The sequence below is a fragment of the Platalea leucorodia genome, assembly GCF_965183815.1.
Source record: "Platalea leucorodia genome assembly, chromosome: 1".
NCBI lineage: Eukaryota > Metazoa > Chordata > Aves > Pelecaniformes > Threskiornithidae > Platalea > Platalea leucorodia.
Genome location: NC_138823.1, coordinates 142,462,491 through 142,482,075, shown reverse-complemented (window position 1 = coordinate 142,482,075; position 19,585 = coordinate 142,462,491). Strand labels below are relative to the sequence as shown.

General features: G+C 35.7%; 1 protein-coding gene across 4 annotated transcripts in view; it reads left to right on the top strand.

Annotated features, from left to right (window-relative positions):
• The window catches only part of VPS50 (VPS50 subunit of EARP/GARPII complex), a 100,165-nt gene that overhangs the window by 44,962 nt on the left and 35,618 nt on the right, over window positions 1-19,585 (top strand). For 3 of the 4 annotated variants that reach the window (XM_082320356.1, XM_082320355.1, XM_082320354.1), the window contains 6 exons: window positions 687-781; window positions 1,456-1,554; window positions 4,920-5,010; window positions 6,567-6,743; window positions 14,440-14,558; window positions 16,092-16,198. In XM_082320356.1, coding sequence (XP_082176482.1) covers window positions 687-781; window positions 1,456-1,554; window positions 4,920-5,010; window positions 6,567-6,743; window positions 14,440-14,558; window positions 16,092-16,198 — 688 coding nt within the window. Of the gene's footprint in view, window positions 1-686; window positions 782-1,455; window positions 1,555-4,919; window positions 5,011-6,566; window positions 6,744-14,439; window positions 14,559-16,091; window positions 16,199-18,859; window positions 18,914-19,585 lie in introns of those variants that run through there. The other variant, XM_082320357.1, reaches the window with a different exon arrangement.

The following is a 19,585-nucleotide window of genomic DNA, read 5'->3' as shown; positions in this document are numbered from 1 at the left end:
AATAACAGTTATATTTTACTGATGATCTTAAAGAAATCTCTCCAGGGTTTTTTTTTAAGTGATTTGTTTTGAGCTAAATAGATCAAAACCATGGAAATAAAATTTCCGTGACTCGATTACTACTTGGTCGTTATGCTTACAAACTCAGTCAAGACACCAAAACATACTAACATGACTTTCAGCCTGATTCCAGTTCTCCCAACCTGTGTCCACAATCTATTTTCTTCTCATGTGCTTATCTCTGTTAGCACAGTCATGTTGCTTTATGTTGCTGGTATAACCATAGCTATGGAGAACCTGAAGTCTTGCAAACCTGCCTGGTTTCACAGTGTTCCTGGTCTGACTGCTGGATCAGTTTGATGTGCAGTGAGACCCCAAATGTATGATGAAAAAGCTGTAAATCTTTTACGTGGCTGAATTGTAATCCAAAGCTCTGTTTTTGCAGTGACAATAAAGCATCTAGGATTGACCTTGTGTTATAGAGTGTTAAAGAAACTGATTATAATATTATTTTAGAAAGTCAATGAGAAATCATTCATGTTACAGAAAATGGAGTTCTACTCTAAATCTCAAAACCAAGTTATAACTGCAAACAAACCGGAAAGTGCTAATGAACCAGGCATCTGAGCCTTCACCTTTTTGTCTTTAGTGTATTAAGTATACAGAAACTTGTTTGTGTTTTGTAGGATGTTCAACTGAAAGTGAAAACATATCTTCTGGGAACAGATCTGTCTAACTTCAAATATGACGACTTCATATTTGTACTTGATGTTATCAGCAGGTATACTGACATGGTCATAAGACCACTTAATACATGTGCACAAACTTGAACTCTGATAAGACAGCACAGTTAATTAAGGCTGATATTTACATTCTGATGCCAACTTTGTTCATATCTACTGATATTTTAAAGAGCACTTCTTTATGTGGGAGTTTATGAGGATGTACTTGGTAGAGGTAGCGTAAATCGCTTTGCTGCTCAAGTAGTGCTTAAGTGCGATATGATTTCAGTATTGTCCACCTTTAAGATTTCAGATGTGCAGATCTGACAATTTTGATGTTTCTAAAAGCTTTTAAAGGGACTCTCAGTTAAGAGCAGTAAAATACTGTGGTACTGCTAACCTGTACAGTATTATATCCTTCTGTTTTGGTAATAAAATGATGGATTCAGACTGTGAGCTGTACAGCTTGCCCTGCGAAATGGGATCTCAAAAAGACATTTATTTTGCTTATGGCTCTTTGTCTCTATGTGTATGGGACATTATGATAGGATTTGGAGGGAAATGAGACATGGACTTTTATAAAATGAGTGAAGTGTTTGCAACTTAACATTGGTGCTCTGCTTTTATGGAGATACATGTATGCTCATGGTAATGATTGGCGCTTGTAATTCAGGTTGGAACAGCAGTATTAATAAATCGATAAATATTTCTAAACTTTGTTTTATTGTTACAGGCTGATGCAAGTTGGAGAAGAATTTTGTGGCAGTAAGTCTGAAGTTTTGCAAGAATCTATCAGAAAACAAAGTGTTAACTATTTCAAAACATACCACAGGTGAGATGCATATGTGCAGTGGATGAATCTAATGGCATTTATTTTTGGTTGGTTTAACTTTAAATGCTTTCCAGACGAATTCCACGGCATAACGTTCCTGCATTGAGGTTGACAGTGGAATATGTTTCATGATGAGAATAGGGCTCTGAACCCTGGAGAAAGGGAGACGGTGGAGAAGCCTTTGCTTCCACTATGGTTGTGGAAAACTCTAGTTCTGCAGCAGGCAAACCAGATAAAGATGAACACTTTTTAATGTAGCATTTCTGTAGTTTTTCAGGCTACCTCTTAAGCTGTCTCCTGGGATCCTCAGGATGAATGCCTCTGAAGTCTGTACTTCCCAGCAAAATCACTACTCCTTTTTCTATGCCATTACGTAAAAAGAGCTGATCATGCGTGGCTATGAAATGTTTTTTTCAATATGCAATTTTGTCTTATATCAAATGAGATGTTTAGAATGAAGTCCATCCTTTTGAGTCATGTTTTCTTAGTTTTTTCATTGGCAGTATCTGATTATGTTTCAGTCAACTCTGCTGTCATATCTGAGGCCAGTCATATCTGCTGTCATGTGCAGGCAGTCTCTGGCCTCAGATATGATATATGGCTATGACAGCTTCAGGACTTGTCTGTCTGTTTGTTTTAATTGTCTTGATTGCCCAAATGTTTTGGTTTGGATGATTGACAACTCTCTCATTCTAGTTATCTTGCATTTATCTTCTTTCTGGGTGTAAAAAGCTAGGAAGATATGAGAAGAAATACAATGTTCCTTGCTCTAAGAAACTCTTACTTTCCCAGTCTTGATCTGTTATCCTCTGTTGTGTGGGAGCTGTCGTACAACTAATACATCCGAACCTATTTGGTCTGAGACTTTTTGCCTAAAATCCGTAAAGTATGAAAATTATGACAAGAGAACATGAGACAGTGTCTAAATTCAGAAGCTGAGAACGTGGTTTGGAATTTCTTCCAGCTTTTGTAGTTTGTAACTAGGATTTCTTTCTGGACATTTGATGAAGATGTCAGTTCCAGTTGTCTGAAAAGCTTGAGCCTTAATCAGATACACATTATGTCTTGTCAGGAGACGAGTTGATTCAGATGCCATACCACCTATATTTATTTATTGAAAGCATTTCTGAACCCTGAACTGAATTTTGTGAACTGATTTGGAAACTGAGCTTGCAGCTCTAGGTTCAGAAGAGCTGTTTTGGTCTATGTAACTGTCTTTTACTACACTGATTTACCACATAATACCTTATTTGGTTAAGTAAATGGTTTTGCTTATGTTTAAAGGCCCTGTTTATCAGCTTAGGGAATCGGAGACTGATTTTCTGAATTATCTTTGAGTAAAATAAAGGTTAAGGAACATTGATGAAATATGTATAGAAATAAACATTTTTTGAAATAACTTGTGTTTTTTATTAAGGTAATGTTTGTTGTAATTCTTGTGAAAATAAAAGGAAATACTTATTCATATGATTCAAATTATGTGAACCTTTTAATATTTTTTACGTGTTTTATGCTGTGTGGGTATTGTCAAGATTAATTGGCTGATGTTTTCATCCTCAGAAGGAAAAATATAAAAACCCTCTCTCCCAGCTATATCCCTCGGGTTGATTTATATAAAAGCTTTAAGCATCTTGCCTTTTCAGATCAAGCTAATACGGCTTTCACTCCCCTTGCATATTTAATTTGGGGGGGGGGGGGGAAGCTAGTGCTTTTAAGGATTCATTAGTACATAAAAGCTACATAGAGCTGAAATGCTCAGAGCCCAGGAGTAATCAGTTCTTTGAATGTGTAATTTGACATATGTGGCCTCCTGGGCAGTGTGGTGTTTTAGAGAACTGCCAACATAGAGAAAGCATTCAAAGGAACTGGTCACGTCATTCAAAAAGTGTAGAAGAGCAATGTAATACTAGAGCATACATGAAGCCTTTTTTGGGTAAAAGTTGATTATTTTGAAAATTAGAATGGGGTTTTAGCAGAGAACATCAGTAAGGCAATCTTTGGAATACAATTTTCTTTTTGTTCTGATACGTTTGTAAAAAGGTGTGTCTGATCACTAAAGCTTGTCAGAGAATGAATGCATCAGACCTTCCATGTGTGCTGCTTTCTAGACTTGTATGCTGGTGAAAATGAAGAGCATTTGTTCAAGAACTTTGTCAGTGCCTGGATTTCAGCTTTGAAATGATACAAAAACTGCTTCTGTGTGGCTTCTAAATGTTTGGTTTTCTATGACTCTTTCTCCTTAGTCTTCCTCTCAAAGAATTTTAATCTGTAACGTTGATTTTCACAGCATCTCTGTCTGTTGTTTCTGTTAGCTTTACTGTAAGAAGATCTGCAAGCTACAGGTACTCAGTGCCTCGAAAATAGCGCTTGAAGTCTATTTGCATTTAACTGGTGAATTTAAATAGACACAGCAAATTGTAGTCATAATTCAACACATTGCTCATCTCGTTGAGGCAAGAAAATTTTAATTGTAGTGGTGATTATAGTTTGTTATTGAAACAGTGGTATTTCTAGAATATTTTACTGCCTAATTAGAAACCAGTGCATAATTTACCAACTGCTACTTGTTAAGCAAAACAATATACCACAGATTAAGAAGAAAAGATACAGCAACGTGACCTCAATAAGCACTCATTGATGTCTTTTCCTATATGAGTTCCTGCCCATGTGGCAAAAAGATTTTCTTTATCAAAGGTATTTCTGCTTATGGCTGAACGGAGGCTTTTCTAATGAGTAAAAACATAACAGAAACAATGCAGAGATGTAATGGCTTGATTACATTTCCCTAACACGTTTTCTATATTAGTACCAAGGTAACGTTAAGCTATGAAGAAAAATACAGTTTAGGAGATTAATAGCCATTTAACTTTTTTCTTCTCTGAAGAGTTGAGATGGCTGTAGAACATTAATTCTTTCCACTTCCCTTTGCTACCTGTTGGCTTCAGTGTGTTTGAAAGAAGCATCTGTCTTGTGTGGGCTCACAGAAGCTGTTGTACTGCTAATAGAGTGTTTGTATATATTATATTGCTTTCTACAGTTTACATAGAGGAAAAAAGGTCCAGTATTACTGCATAATCATAGATGTTCCTCTATACTTTCGAATGGTTTTGACAAAAAAATTTGTTCCCAAATGTTGGAGATTGACATTCTTTGAGAATTTCTCCAGAGGTGTCATAAAATATACAGTGTTAGTAGCCGCAGCTTTTTTGAGGTCTGTCAGTTGAAAGAAGAAGTTAAATATCTGTTTTCAGGTGTGACTTTTTATACATTTTTTGAAGATGTCTTTCACTGCATAAGTTAAATAATTGTCTACTTCCTGATTTACTCTTGCTGCCAATTAAGAGTATTCATTTGTTGTATTTCAGAACCCGTCTTGAAGAATTAAGAATGTTTTTGGAGAATGAGACCTGGGAACTTTGTCCTGTTAAATCAAGCTTTAGTATTCTGCAGCTTCATGTACGTTTGATGAATAACACATACAAATGTATTAATACTTTAATAGCTAAGAGTCCAGGTGTTCTGAGAAGCAGTAAGATCCATGAACTACATGCAAATGTTTTTAATAGCTGCTAAAAACCTGTAAATGTCACTTCATGATATTGGAAACTTAAGATTCAAATGTTTTTAAAAAGTAGTGTTCCTGTTTCAGGCAGGTAGAGGTTTACAGAAGATGCTAGAGTTGTAAGCATAACGTTAGCCTTTATTTTTCATGTTTTAATGTGCTGTTAATATGTCAGTTTTCCATCTCTAAATTATTTATCAGAGAGTAAGATGCTAAAAGATGAGTGCCTAAAAGTAGTCACATGAGCACTCGCTAGCTTGTACCAATTTTTGGCATCTGTTTCTGGAAACATAGGTCATACTGGCTCATTTGGAAAGGAAAAAAAAAAGTTAATTCTTCTGTGGTGAAGTTCAACTGAAAGCAAGTAATTGGTCTGCTCACCTGCTGTCCTAAAGTGATTTTTGTAAAGTTTAGCACGTGGTAGGTGAATTTAACCTGTTTTGCCAAATGAAACGTGGGCGCCTATGATTAAAGCTATCACTAAAGTGCAAAATTGGATATAGCTGAGCAATCTCAAGCAAAAGATAATTTTGCAGCTTCTGTAGAGTTAACTGTAAAAGCAAGCAAGAGTCTACTGCGGCAGTAATAGCGTGGAGGGAGAAGGAAGCAGCATCCAGTAGCAATAGAAATAACGTTTTTAATAGAGAAATGGGATTATAAATTCATACATACTGCTCAAGGGACTGGAGCAGCAGAAAATGTCAGAAAGTAACCGATTCATTTAAGCAAACAGAAATCTAACATTTCAGTCCTTTTAGCTGCATATGTTTTGATTTTTAAACCTTTAGATAAATGATAATGTACATTTTGCCATTCATGAAGATCAATAGCTAGAGTTTAACAGATAAAAATGATATGTCAACTGAGATAAGGCAACTTTTTTTAGAAAAAAAAGTCTAAAATTATACCTTATGTGTCCTACTCAGTCCGTATATTTGCAAAAGTCTGTGCATTCACCAAGTCATCAGAAACTTCATGTGCAATGGGTTTGAAAATTAATAAATTTTGAAGAGAACTTTTTAAAAATAAAATATTAAGAAAAAAATTCAGCTTTAGTAAATTACTAGGTAACTTGTCTGAAGAAAACTACATTTTTGGATAGAATTTAGATCTTGTTTTATCTCCTAATTTCTGTGAAATAAAAAACCCACTTAATTTTCACCTAGTTTTAGACAGAGAATACTTTCGGAATGCAGGATATGTATTGCATGTCATAGCCAAAAATGCTAAAATTAGAAAGAAGAGCAGTATAAGATTGACAATTTCAAAGTTAACTTGAGCCAGCATGAAAATCATGCTTAAATAAGCAGCAAGCTTTGGCTAGAAGTTTTCATATCAGGTTAATTGTCCACAAGTTTGTCGTTTATGCTCTGTTTTTAAGGAACTGGAGTCATAATATTACTGAAACTGTCTTATTGGTGATTAAAATTGTACTTTATTCTATCAATAGGAATTTAAGTTCATGGAGCAGTCGCGTTCTCCATCTGTGTCACCTAGTAAGCAGCCTGCTTCAGCAATTTCGGCAACAGTAACATTATTTGAACAGTACTGTAACGGTGGAAACCCATTTGAAATTCAGGCCGACAGCAAAGATGATGAGACAGAAGACGTGTTAGCTTCCAACGGGGTATGGAATGTTTGGGGGGAAAAAAAGAAAGAAAAGCAAATCTTGTTCTAAGTAAATGACAATTTATTTTGTGTATCAACAATGGCAAAATGTCCTAGTACAAGGATCAGTTAACTGCAGTACTGTGTAAAATCTCAAGGCACTTTAGTCCTTTGATTAGGTAGGATGCTTTGCAGCCGGAAACAGTGCCAGAAAACCAGGCATCCTGTTTAAGGTTCAGTTTGTTTTGCCATGGATCAATACTTTCTTCCACTGAAGTCAAGTGTTCCTGAAGGCTAGCAAGACATGCTCCACTTAAATTAGTATTTTTCCAGGGGTTTATATTAGATTTCTTTGTTGAAGTAATTTTGTAATTTTAGGACTGGCTTTCTGGCTTCTTAGGAAAGAATCATTTTGGGTTGCTCCTTCTGTTGTATTTGTTCACACCTACGTGATTTGCCATGGATCATCTGATGCTCGTTAGGCAGTTTTTAATTGTAATTTAAATGCTCAGGACACTGGCTTTATGGTGGGATCTACTATAAAACTGAAAAATAACTTTGTGGGTTTTTTTGTTTTTTGGTTTTTTTGGGTTTTTTTTTCAGAATTCTGTCAATATTTAGCAGTGGTCAAATATGTTTTAATGTAAAACTTTGTACCGTTCTTTTAAATGCTACATTAACATATTTTTGTTAGAGCTTTTGCTCTTGTTTATCCCTTTGATAAAAATGTTTTCTTGGAATTTTTTTTTTTTTTTTGTGATAAGGTTGGATTTATGTTTTTTGTGTAAGGTTAGTTAATCCAGTGATCACACTGATGGCTTTCTGGTTTTCAGCTTTGTCTTTCTTGCTTTCCCTGTGGAACTTCAGTTGCAAAAGCAGCTTGATCTGTATCTCGCACACCTGAGAGTGATGCTGCGGTGTCTTTCCTTCTGTGGGCCATGCTGCAGTCTCTTTTCTACTGTGTCACTTGAAGAGAAAATACAGTCTGTTGGCATAAAACATTGTTGCATTGTGCTTAAACGAAGCTACTTGGAGGGCCAGTTTCCTGGTAGTAGTTCTTCCCCTGTCAAGTAATGCAGCAGAACACGTGTCCTGCCTTTTCATATCAGTAAACTGAGAAGAGTTGCATGGTTATCACTGTTAGACTTATCCGTAGACTCCAAATGAGAATGTTAAGTAAAGATGAATGCACTGCAGGGCATGCTGAAAACTGCAGAATTCCATGGTATTTTGTTGAAACGCACTCTGAGACAGAGCTTTTGGGGAATCTGGGCAGCCATTTGGTAGATATTTGCTAAAATGATCCTTAGTGAAATAAGGATTAATGATGATACAATAGTACTTTTGAGATTTTCAAAATGGAAGCTCCCTCTACTGAAGAGTTCATTTCAGACTTTTGTATATGTTTGTGAGTAGTTTTGCTTTTTTAAAAGATTTTTCTGAAGAAAAAGGACTAGAAAATTAACTTAACTTTTGGGTTTTTGTTTGTTTGTTTGTTTTTTCCCCAAGACAGCTTTCTTCTGAAGGTTTGACTCTATAACAAATGTATAGAGCCATCATGACCTGCACTGTGAGTGCAGAAATACATCTCAAATATTACAGGATATTTTTTGCCACCATTTGCATGTAGAATAATTAGGAAAGTGTGAAACTGTTTTCCAAAGATGATATTAACTGGAGCTCCTGAAACTGGATAACATCTCAAGAACAAAAAAGAATAATTGTTGGAATGTGATTTCAATCTCCTCTGATTCCTTGCAGGTTACTGCTAGCAAATGAGTGCATACACTGTCCCCATATTTTTGTGCAGTGACTTGTAAGCAGCTTACACTTGTAGAAGGCTAGAATTGTCTTCATTTCTTGATGGTGGATATCTTGAGGAATTTTTCTTTCTATCTGCACGCTTGTATGAGATATGAAAACTTTGCACACAAGTTAAAACAGAGCTGCTTCGTTCTTCCCAGTTTAAACATTTTACCCTTCAAAATCTGTTTCTCCTAGCTCAAGTAAAATTTCAATGACATCAACTTGCTCTGCACTAAGCTTTTGCTTCTATAATCATGAAATCATTTGATGAAAAAATTAGGTAGCCAATGCTGATGAACATGTTGGAGATACTGTTTTTTTGGCTTTTGCCAGTCTGAAGCATTGTACTGCTGCCAAGCAGACTGCTATCAGTAATACCCTCTTCTGTCTTCAGTTACATATTATTTTCCCCTTTTCTCCAATGATAAACCTATTCAGAGAAGTAATAGAGCTTAAAAGAAAAAAAAAAAAAAAAAAAAAAAAAAGCTTTAGCTTTCTGTACAAATACAAACTCTGCATGCAGTCATAGTTACACAGGAATTGTCATATTATGTGAGACCAATGGTGGTTCTGTTACAGCATGCAGCTTCTGGTAGTGGTTAGCACAGACACTGCGGGCTCATGAGAGGTAATCGGTCCTGCAAGTCTTACCAGGACACTTGGTAACCTGCATGAGTTACAAAATGTAAATGTGTGGGATGGTTTTCCTCTATTTGTTCCAGAATTCTCTTGAGAAAAAGGCAGAGAGTCTACCCCTACCCCAGAACCACGTTCTTTATTGTAATGGGGTAATATCGTTATCCAGGAAGTTATCTGGTATCTTTGTTGCCTTATTACCGCAGGGAGTCGATGAATTCGACCATCTAATCATCCTGGGTAAAAATGTCTTTTTATTCTGAATTTGTCTCTAGCCACTGGAAAAGTCTCTCTATGTAAAGGTTACTGTTTTCATACTGGTTGTTCGCTGCTGTGTATTTTTTGAAGGTGTGTGAGGCTCAATCCCAGCCACAGCTGAAGTTACTTAAGAGTAAGCATTAGTTCATTAGTAAAGGGTTGCCTCATGCTTTGCACATAGGTGCTGCTATTGCTGCAGGCACCGTGGCGGAGATGGGGTTCTAGTAAATCACTGTCAGGACGCCGTCTGCCTTCTCTGGTGGGGAAGAGAGCGGGTGCCTCAGAGGTTCAGCAGTGGCAGGCTGTGGTCTTGGCAAAACAGGCTAGAGGGAGTCGTGATCCCGTGAATTATCAGTAGGATGATGTGTTACACGTGTAGCAAAGTCCATGGTGTGGTTTCCCTGTCTCTAATTTTGAACAGTGTCCCATTTGGTAGGCTTGCACACTGTCAGGGACTTTCAAGGCTGGCTGCACTGTCCTCTTTTTCAAAGCTGTGTGCCAATTTAGTGTTCTTATTAATTAAACCTTAATACGTTTTAAAGTGATAAAATCTGATTTTTTGCCTGGTGAAGAACTATAATGAATTTTGGTTTTGCTTTGACAATAGAGGGACAGAATGTTCTGCGCGGAAAAAGTGAAATACCAATGATATGATTTATTATGCATTTTTCTTGTGAAACATAGGTTAGATTTACAGTCATTCATATTATAAAATAGGGTTTTTTTTAACCTTAAATGTAGTGGTATTTGGAGAACTTAGGAATAATGTATAGAACTAATTTTTTTTTTTTTTTTAACTAAAATGTAAAGTTAAGTTTGAGTTTGGTCAATGTAATTTAAAATTGATTATGGAGGATGATGCTTTTCATTTTTCTTCCCTCCTTGTGGAAATCAGCTGTGGTGAATATTTCCTTTGTTTGACATGTTTCTAGCAACACTGTATATAAACAGGTTTATTCCATATGATAACTTGAGTTTAATGCATTGGAAAATGGGAACTAACTGCTTTTAATATTGAAAGATGTTAAGTAAATCTGAAGAATCATACTGAGAATGCAGATGAGGGTGTTCAGCAATCCTAAGAAGGCACTTACTTGGTTTTCATCGGTGTATTTGGCTGTTAACTCAGTCACTGGCAGGATAAAATCCTTTCCAAAATCTTTGTGAGCCAGGGAAGTATTATGCATATTTACATAGAGAACTGAGGCACAGGACAAGTTAATTAACTTGTCAGTAGTTGCACAGGAGATCTAACCTGGCTGGTATTAGAACCAAGGTTTCTTGTGACCTAAGTGAGTATACTCTCCAGGTGACCATCCTACCTTCCCTTTTCACATTTTTCATCTCCTCTCTCCATTACCAGCTGTTCCAAAGTGCTGACACATAGAAAGAACTCTTATTTTAAAAAAAAAAAAAAGTTATGCCTATTTGGTTATCCTTAACATAGAAACAGAAATAACTTGCTTAGGTAATGTGGGATAAAATTCCTACAAAGGCTTTATGTTTCAGTTTCTTGACTGACCAGTTAATGTGGAGGCATGTTTAGCACTTAAAACTGAAAATATTTCAGATGGAGGTTGCAAAATTTTGTTTCCAGAGAATGGAGACATGTTTCCAGATATTTGAAGAAATGGCATGACAAGGACATAAGCAATTGATTTACTTGTCAAGTGATCTGTAGGATGGTAAGAACTATGAGGATTTCTTTTGGTAATTTTAAAGTCTTTGTAACTGCTCAGTTGTTGCAGTTCTGGACAACTGAAAACGGACCTCTGGATCCAGTCACCTCAGCTTTATATCTTGAGCTTCAGTGAGGTGCTTTATGTCCCTTTTCTGTAGCTTCCTAAAATATCTTTGTTGCGATACAGTTAACTTACAGTTTTGTAACACACTTCAACTTTGATGAATCTTACCACTGTCCTATGGGTTTGTTTGGGCTGATTGCCTAAACACTTGTGAACTGATTATTGCTCCAAGATATCCTTTTAGCACTTTAAAATTTTATTGCAGACTGTGCATATTCAAAATGGATTTATAAGGTCTCTTCAGGTTGAGGTCACTATTTAATAGTTATGAGTTACTTACTGCATACTGTAAAATGCAGATATTTTAATCTCATTAAATAACTTCTCCAGCTCATTAATAGCATTGGGTTGAGAAGACTTAATAAGGTATTTTTCCATGTAAAAAAAAAAAAAAATTCTCAAAATTCTCTTAATCTATGATGTTAAGACAGTTAATATGTCAACTGTCAGATTCCTATATCAATATTAATTGTAGTTAACAATTTCTAGTCAATTTATCATTTTACTATCACTGGGTTTTAATTGAATTGGGATGTCATTTATTATATATTAATGTATAATAAGTGGTGGTAATTCTGCATGCTAATGTTCTAGCCAAGTTAGGTAAACTATGACTCTCTTTGTCCTTAATCGAGACTGAACTCTGCTCATTTTTGAAGTAAACTGAGCTGCTTTATTATAGCTTTCCTTTGTCGGAAATGTTCATGAGGCAGAAGTTTTGCCTGTGAATACTAGTGATCAGAATATTTCTTTTCAGTCTGTCTCATACTACATTCTTTTTTCTATCTGAGCTGTTTTTGCTTTGAATTGTTTGTACTGTGGGCTTCCTGCTTTTATAATATACTGCTTTCATAGTCCTAGGCTTTAAAAACCTCCATAATTTGGGGCTAGGGCCAGTAATTGCCATGCATGGCTGAAAAAATGTATTTCTTAGTCCATTTTGGATGATTGAGAGACTGGCATTACCTTAGTGTATCTTTCTTGGTTTTCCCTTCTGAAAAGTGGTCGTATCCTTTAAAACCCTGCCATTTCTTAAGGATCCTGGAACCAGACTGTCTTTGTCATCTGTGTCATTGATTCCTTGGATAAAATGGCTTCAGAGCAGTGTACACGTTAAGGAAAAGTCAAAAGGAAAAGTATTGTGGTCTCTCTTCAAGTGCAAGTGCGTTCTGGAGCCTGATGGATATGCTTAATGCTGTGATAGTTGTGTAGGTATTCAGGAAAAAAAGTTATATCACAGAGCATCAAGTATTTGTTTTCCTTTAATCTTTTCTGGGTTAAGCAACTCATCTTGTGAAAAAATGTATTTCATTGCTTATGAAGTGTCTAAAGCACCTATACTACAGAGCAACCTAGAACACCTGAAAAAGAATTTGACATTAAATACTGCTTTGAATTGGAGTAAGAAAGGATTGCTAATTTCAGGGTTGGTTTTTTTTGTTTGTTTGGTTGGTTTTTTAATCCCAATTGTACACTTTTAACATGTATGTGTGGCTTCATAATTATAAAAAGCATTTATTATCTGTGTTTGTGAATAGTATTTCTCCGCATAACTCATACTCCAGCAAAAATAATACATGTCTACCATGGAAATCCTATATCATATTATATATGCTGTAGCCTGTGTTGCTCATTTTTTCCAGGCATCACTTGTTAGGCTCAAACCTTCCATCCTTGAATTGAAAGCAATTCTCTTGCGATCTTTGAAATGCAATTCAACAATTGAACAGGCTGAAACAGTTTCAAAAAATTAAAAATGCAGCTGAGTGTTTGGAGGCAGTAGTTGTCTGTAACTACTTAAGCTTCTTATTTTTCAAAAGATGCAATTAACATCAAATGTTCCTCAGTATAAGAAGGCACATCTCAAGGCAGGTGTTCATGGTTAATTTATCTACGCATTCACATTTTTCATAGAGTTATTCTGGAATAATTTATGGCATTTGTGACAAATGAAGCAAATTGTGCATGAGGGTTTCTTCCATCAAAGAGGAATTTTTTCACTGATAATTAGATAAATATTTCAAATATCAGGATCTTGTGCCTTTAACTAGATAAAGGATGCTGTGTGTTTCAAAACAAAACCATGAACCATCGCACACAACTAAGTCCAAGCATGCCCCAAACACCTAATGAAGTTTTCTGAGAAAGCAAGAGGAAAATAAAAAAGAAAATGCTTTTAATCTAGCCCCTGTGGATTTATGCCACTGATACAGTTCAGTTATATCATTAGAGTATTTCTTAGAATAATATAGTGCTCTGTGTTTTGGGTTTTTTTTGTGGTTTTTATTTTCCTCTATGAGGAGAGGTATATCAATTTGGGTTGCAGAATCCTGTTTCTTGCTTGCTCTGCAGTTTTTGTTTGTTCCATGTACAGTGCAAAGTTTATACATATAGAACATACAGATATATACAAAGTTATTCTTCTGGCTGTTGATGTAGATAGAACAGCATGCAGCTGAAGGAAACAAGTGCAGAAAAATTAGTGAGAAAAAAAATTACATGGTAATAGTAGCCATGAGAAATACTTATGTTTTTGTACTAGCATTTAACTGCTTATTTTTTTCTTTAAATGTTTGTGCTTAGTCCAAATTGTATTGGTCTCTAACAGGTTAAGTGGTTGAAGGACTCTAGTAGAAGTGTCTGTTGGAGTGTACTAAAATTAGTTTTACAAAAAACTGCCAAGTTGGTTTTGTGGTGGTGTTTTTTTTTAAATGAATGTGTACAATATAAATAAGTATTTTTGTGAAGCAATAGTTTGGTCCTTCTTGCATTAATAATTAAGGATTGTGTGGTGCAAGGTTTTTTTTTGGCTTATTGCCACTGTATGGATACATTTTGAGGTTTTATTACTGTCCTTTCAGATTGTAAAGCAAATAATAAAACCTCAGATATGTGGGTACTTGATACAGCAACAAGAAAGCAAAAAAAATTATCAGTAGCTGGGAGAAATAGGATGATGCAAATATTTACTCTTAATCAACATCTGAGAATAGACGTTTGTTTAGAAATGCACTTACAAATGGCTTTGTATAATTTGACTGCTGCATTTTTAATGAACATTGTCAGCAGCCTTTCAGCCAGCAAAGTTATTTGTATCCTGATGAGATAAAAGCCAAGAAGTGACCAAAATGCTACATTAAATGAGTGACAGTATTATAAGGAAAATAATGGCAGTCAATTTATTCTTTTTTTTTTTTTTTTTTTTAACAGTATGAATCAGATGAGCAAGAAAAAAGTGCATACCAAGAGTATGATAGTGACAGTGATGTACCTGAAGAGCTGAAAAGAGATTATGTGGATGAGCAGACAGGAGATGCCCCTGTGAAAAGGTAAGGAGACTGTGTGAGTCTTTGGTCTCATTTACATGCTTTTCATCTCAGTACTCTAATTAGTTAGTTTTCTGTTTAATCTATACGACAATGGAATAATAATCAAATAATCTTTATGCTACCTGCACAGTTAGAAAGGCTCAGCACTTAAATCTCCGGAAGGGGAAAGAACATTAAACTGCTCATCATTATTGCAGAAAGAAACTCTGGAAAGCAAGATTTTGAAGGAGGATAAAGGCTCTCTGAAGCAGGTGGTGGAAAACTGATAAGCAAGTGTTAGATGTTAACTGAAGGTTCTTCTACAGCTGCTGTTGTGCATACGTGTAATTTCTGTTGTGTCAAAAGCAGTTGTTTGCATACAAATGGCTTGAGGCTTGGGCTTCTGCTTTTGCAGAACAAAAGTAAACTTTTACAGATTGAAAAAGAATTAAATTCTTCAATAGTGTGAAGGCAATCATTTGGAATTTTAAATTCTCTTTTTCTTTAAGAATATACATATATACACACACACACAGAGACATGAATATACATATTATATTTTGATGAAAATAAATATATGTATATAAATATTTTTATATATTCATATAAACAAAAGCCAACTCTGTAGCCTTTAAAAGGGTCTGAAATACAAATTTCTGTCTAGGATGCTGTACTACTTAGATGTCCGTTCAGACTTTGTGAAGCAGGCTAACATTATTTGTATGTAGAGGACTGCAGGAGAACTAGAAAGTCATCACTTGGGTGAAAGCAGAGTAATGTTTTTCTACAAAATATATCTTTTAGGATAAAATATTGTTAGCATGATTTCATAAGATAACCTCACGTAAGCTACTTAATTTCAAAGAAGTGATGGAGATAATGATAAAAATTACTGAACTGGGACAAACCACAGTTAATGTCCCTAGCTTTGTACTGTGACATTGAAGCATTCTGAGTTTTTGGAAGAATATTGTTTTGAGGTATGGCAGCTGGCAGGAGGTTTCTCTTATAGAATCATAGAATATCTCAAGTTGGAAGGCATCCATAGGGATCATCAAGTCCAACTCCTTGCTTTTTGCAGGACTACAATTTATGAAAAATTCAATCTCTCTTTTGTTTCATCTTCCTCAAAATTGTTTCCATTTCCAGATAGTATTTTTCAGCTGTATCTTACTAGTCTGCTCTGTTTTGTTGTGACTTGCATTGTTTTCATTTTCTTTACTTCATAAACTATGAACTTGAGTCAGAGTGGTTAAAATGATTGTTGAGGCCAGGCAGAGGCCTGCAGAGCTCAAGCCTTGGACTACAACTCAGAAACTCCTTTCTCTAGCACAATTTTATGTAATTTTATGTAAATTAGGCCAGGCTTCTCTCTTTAAATGTTAGAATCCTAACCCAGTTATGCTTTTGCATAAATAAAATACTGTGCTGGAAGACATACTGTCATGTGAAAGAAGGGGGAGGAAGGATTTCTTTCCTACTAAATTTTATTTGCATGTCCTTGAATATAATAAGCAGTCACATTTGGTGTATTTTGTTTTGTTTTCTTTAAAGTGTTTCTCGAGAAACTCTGAGGAGCAGAAAGAGATCAGATTATAACCTCAATAAAGTGAATGCACCTATCCTAACAAACACTACGCTGAATGTAATAAGGCTTGTTGGTACGTAGAAAAATTTTAGGGTTTTATATGTGTTTTTTATTTTAATGCAAACCTATGGATTATAGCAAATATATTAAATGAATTTTAAGGCTTTTAAAAATATACCTGGTTGGGCTCTATTTCCAGTCTTTGTTAATAAAATAGAAATAAAGCACTAACCCAAAATATTTTTAATTAAGTAAACAAATTTCATTATATGTTGTGAGTTATTTTTACTTTGACGATTATCTGCATGCATATGTTGATTTTAACCAATAATGGTGGTTTATTTGTCTAAAATATTGAATGCGTAAAAACAGTGGAGATAGAAAGGAAATAGATAGATGTTTTATGTTGCTAATGTGTCTTAGTGGATTAAATGCTTCATTTTAAAGTAGTATAGCTACAAAAGTAAGAACTTAAAGATTAGGGGGTTTTTGCCCTTTCATTACTGAAATTCTCACACCCAGAATAACTACTTTTACTACATGGTAGACAACTAGAAGAAAAGTGCCCTCCCATACTGGTAATTTCAGTAATTGGAATGCAACCTAGTAATCCCCAGGGAGTTTAGGGAATCTCTGTCCTTGGAGGTGATCAAGACACGACTGGACAAGCCTCTGAGCAACCTCATCTCCTTAGACCTGCTCTGAGCAGGAGGTTGCAGTAGATGACCTCTGGAGGTCCTTTCTAGCCAAAAGTTTTCTATGAAAACACTCCCCTTCAGTTCTAGCTGTAATGGGATTGACTTTTTGTGATTGTGACTTCCATTTGATTACCTAGATAATTGTATGATAGCAGTTTTCTGCTACTGACTTTCATTTTTATTTATAGAGAATGGGAAGTAACTACCTAAATTTATCAGGTTAGGCAGAAGAGAGAGGAATTCTGTATGTGTTGTATTAATGAAGTTTGTCTTCAATGTTTATGTGCTGGAAATGATTGTGGTACTTCAGAGCAAGCTTTTAAAGAGACTACTCTGACACCTGGTTCGTACCTTTTTCTGTCTTAGAGGGCAGTGTATAAATCAGAAGTTAATTTTCGAAACCTTTTTTGCAGTTTTTTTTTCTTCTTGGAGTATCTACAGTATAGACCAGAAATAAGAATTGAGATTATTCTGTCAGAACTTCTCTGGTATTGATCTGTGAGTTAGGTTGGAGATACTTGTTTGCTACCTTTTAGAATGAGGTTTTGCTGTAAGAAAAGTTAGGATTGAATCTAGAAATCACACATGGCACTTTCATGCAAACCACCTGGTTTTACCACAGCCTCTGCCCCTGCCCCTGTGCCCTACCACAGTGTAAGAGTAGGTGGAGCTGTAGTTCTAGTTTTCCAGTTTTACATAAAGAGTCTTTATATTTGTGGATTCTGGCCATAACCCCAAACTTTAGCATTATTTGCAAAGCTCACGTATATGCTTTTTCCCCCTTCTGGCACTACATTTAATTTTCAATATTTCTGCTATTGGGAGTGTTTTATATTGTCTCTGTAATGACTGATAATAACATTATTTGGAACATGGAACTGGAAGGGGACCTCCTGCAGCCCGTGCTACAGGAAGACATGTCATTCAGTACTGACTGTAAATATGCTTGTTTTGAGCTCCAGCTTAAGAATACTTCTGTTTTGTTCCCACCACTCTATCTAATAGGAATTCTATTCTAGAAGCTTATCAACTTCATGGTTAAAAAAAAAAAAAAATCCACCTATTTTCTGCCCACTTGATCTTACACCAAAATAAACTTTTAAGTTTAACAGATTGTCTTGTTATTTGATGCATACCGCCCTGCTGTTTTTACAGAAAGCAATCCTATTTCTTCGGTCTTTCATTTGCTAAACTAAATGTGCCACGCTTTTTCGTATCTTCTGTATTTATCCACCAGAAGCTTAAGTCCCCTACTTTCTTACCAGTTCTTTTTCTGCTTTTGTTATAGATTTATCAAAATCATGTGCAATACTGTAGATGAAATCTCACTGCATTGTGCCACTGTTTTATCGCAGCATTCTGGTCACATACTGCCTCCCTTTTGCACCTCTTTGGATTCTCACAGCTTCCTTATACTGGCAGTTCAGTCCATCTGTAATAAGCTTGTACAGCCACCAGGTCCTTCACTTTCCCAGTTTTTGAGCTGCTAGTTTATAGCAGAAAGATGCATGTTTTTAATTAATTGGTCCCTAAATGCATGGCTTTACGTTTTGTACTACTGAATTTCATCCAATTTTTATTACAGTAGTCATCAAGGTCCTCCAGTTCCTCCTGTACATTATGTCAATCCTGTTCTGTTTTGATGGTGCCTCCTTATTTTTTTCCATTATCACACTCTTATTTTTGTGCCAGAGTCATTAATGAAAATATTAAAGAAGAGGCCAGTTGCTGGGAACTCCACTAGTAGCTTTTCCAGATACCTCCCTTTTCTACACACTCCATTCTGTCTTCTCTTTTATTAAGCCCTTACTCATTTGAAAAACTTTAGCTTCAGTTGTTTACTGTGCAATATTGTTAAATTAATACTTTCACTAAATCTTAATTTTGCCTCTTGTCTTTCTGCTTCTGTCACTTCCGTACTTTATTCAAAACTTGATCTGAAGTCCTGCATCCTACAAATTAAAGCAGTGGATCAGTAGTTGCTTGGATGACTATTTTCCCTCTGCTCAAATATGTTTTTATTTTCTGTTTTCCAGTCGTAGCGGTACAGCCCATGCCTTGACTGCGTATTGCACATACAGGTTATTACACTGATTACCAGACTGGTGATTTCACGGCCATTTTTATTTATGTCCTGATTCCTTTGCTTCTGTAGCTTGACTGTTTTAAAGTCTTTTCCAGCTCATTCTCAGTGTGACCGAAAGCGGCCAGTTCAGTTACATTAGTCACCCTGTCCCCCTTCTCTTCATTTTTCTCACTTTCAGTATCATTGTCCCCAATGAAAACCAAGGCAAATATTCATTCTTGCTTTTGGGCTGTCTTGTTTGTCTACAGTTTCTGTCCTGTCACGTCCCACTGGTTTCGTTTGCTTTTGTTAGTTTTCTGTAATTGGAAAACTCTGATTTTTACCATCTTTGGAAAATTTAGTTTTGGAAAGACTTTTGGTACTTTTAACTCTTAATGTAACTTCATGAGTGAATAGGTCTGGTTTTTCGCCTTTGTCCTTGTCCTAGTCATTCTTTCCTTCTAGTTTCTTTGCAGTTTCTCATGTTTCTAATATGCAATGACCCCGCCTCACTTTCACCTTAGTTTGTATTTTTTTGGAGGAATGCCTACCATTTGATATCATAAATGAAACAGGTTTTTTTGCACCATGTTTCTGTTAGACGTAAACTGCATATTACACCTCTGCCACAGAAGTTGAAAATGCCTTCATCTTTTGTCATGACTTTTGGCCTTAGCGTACAGTTATTTCATTCGCT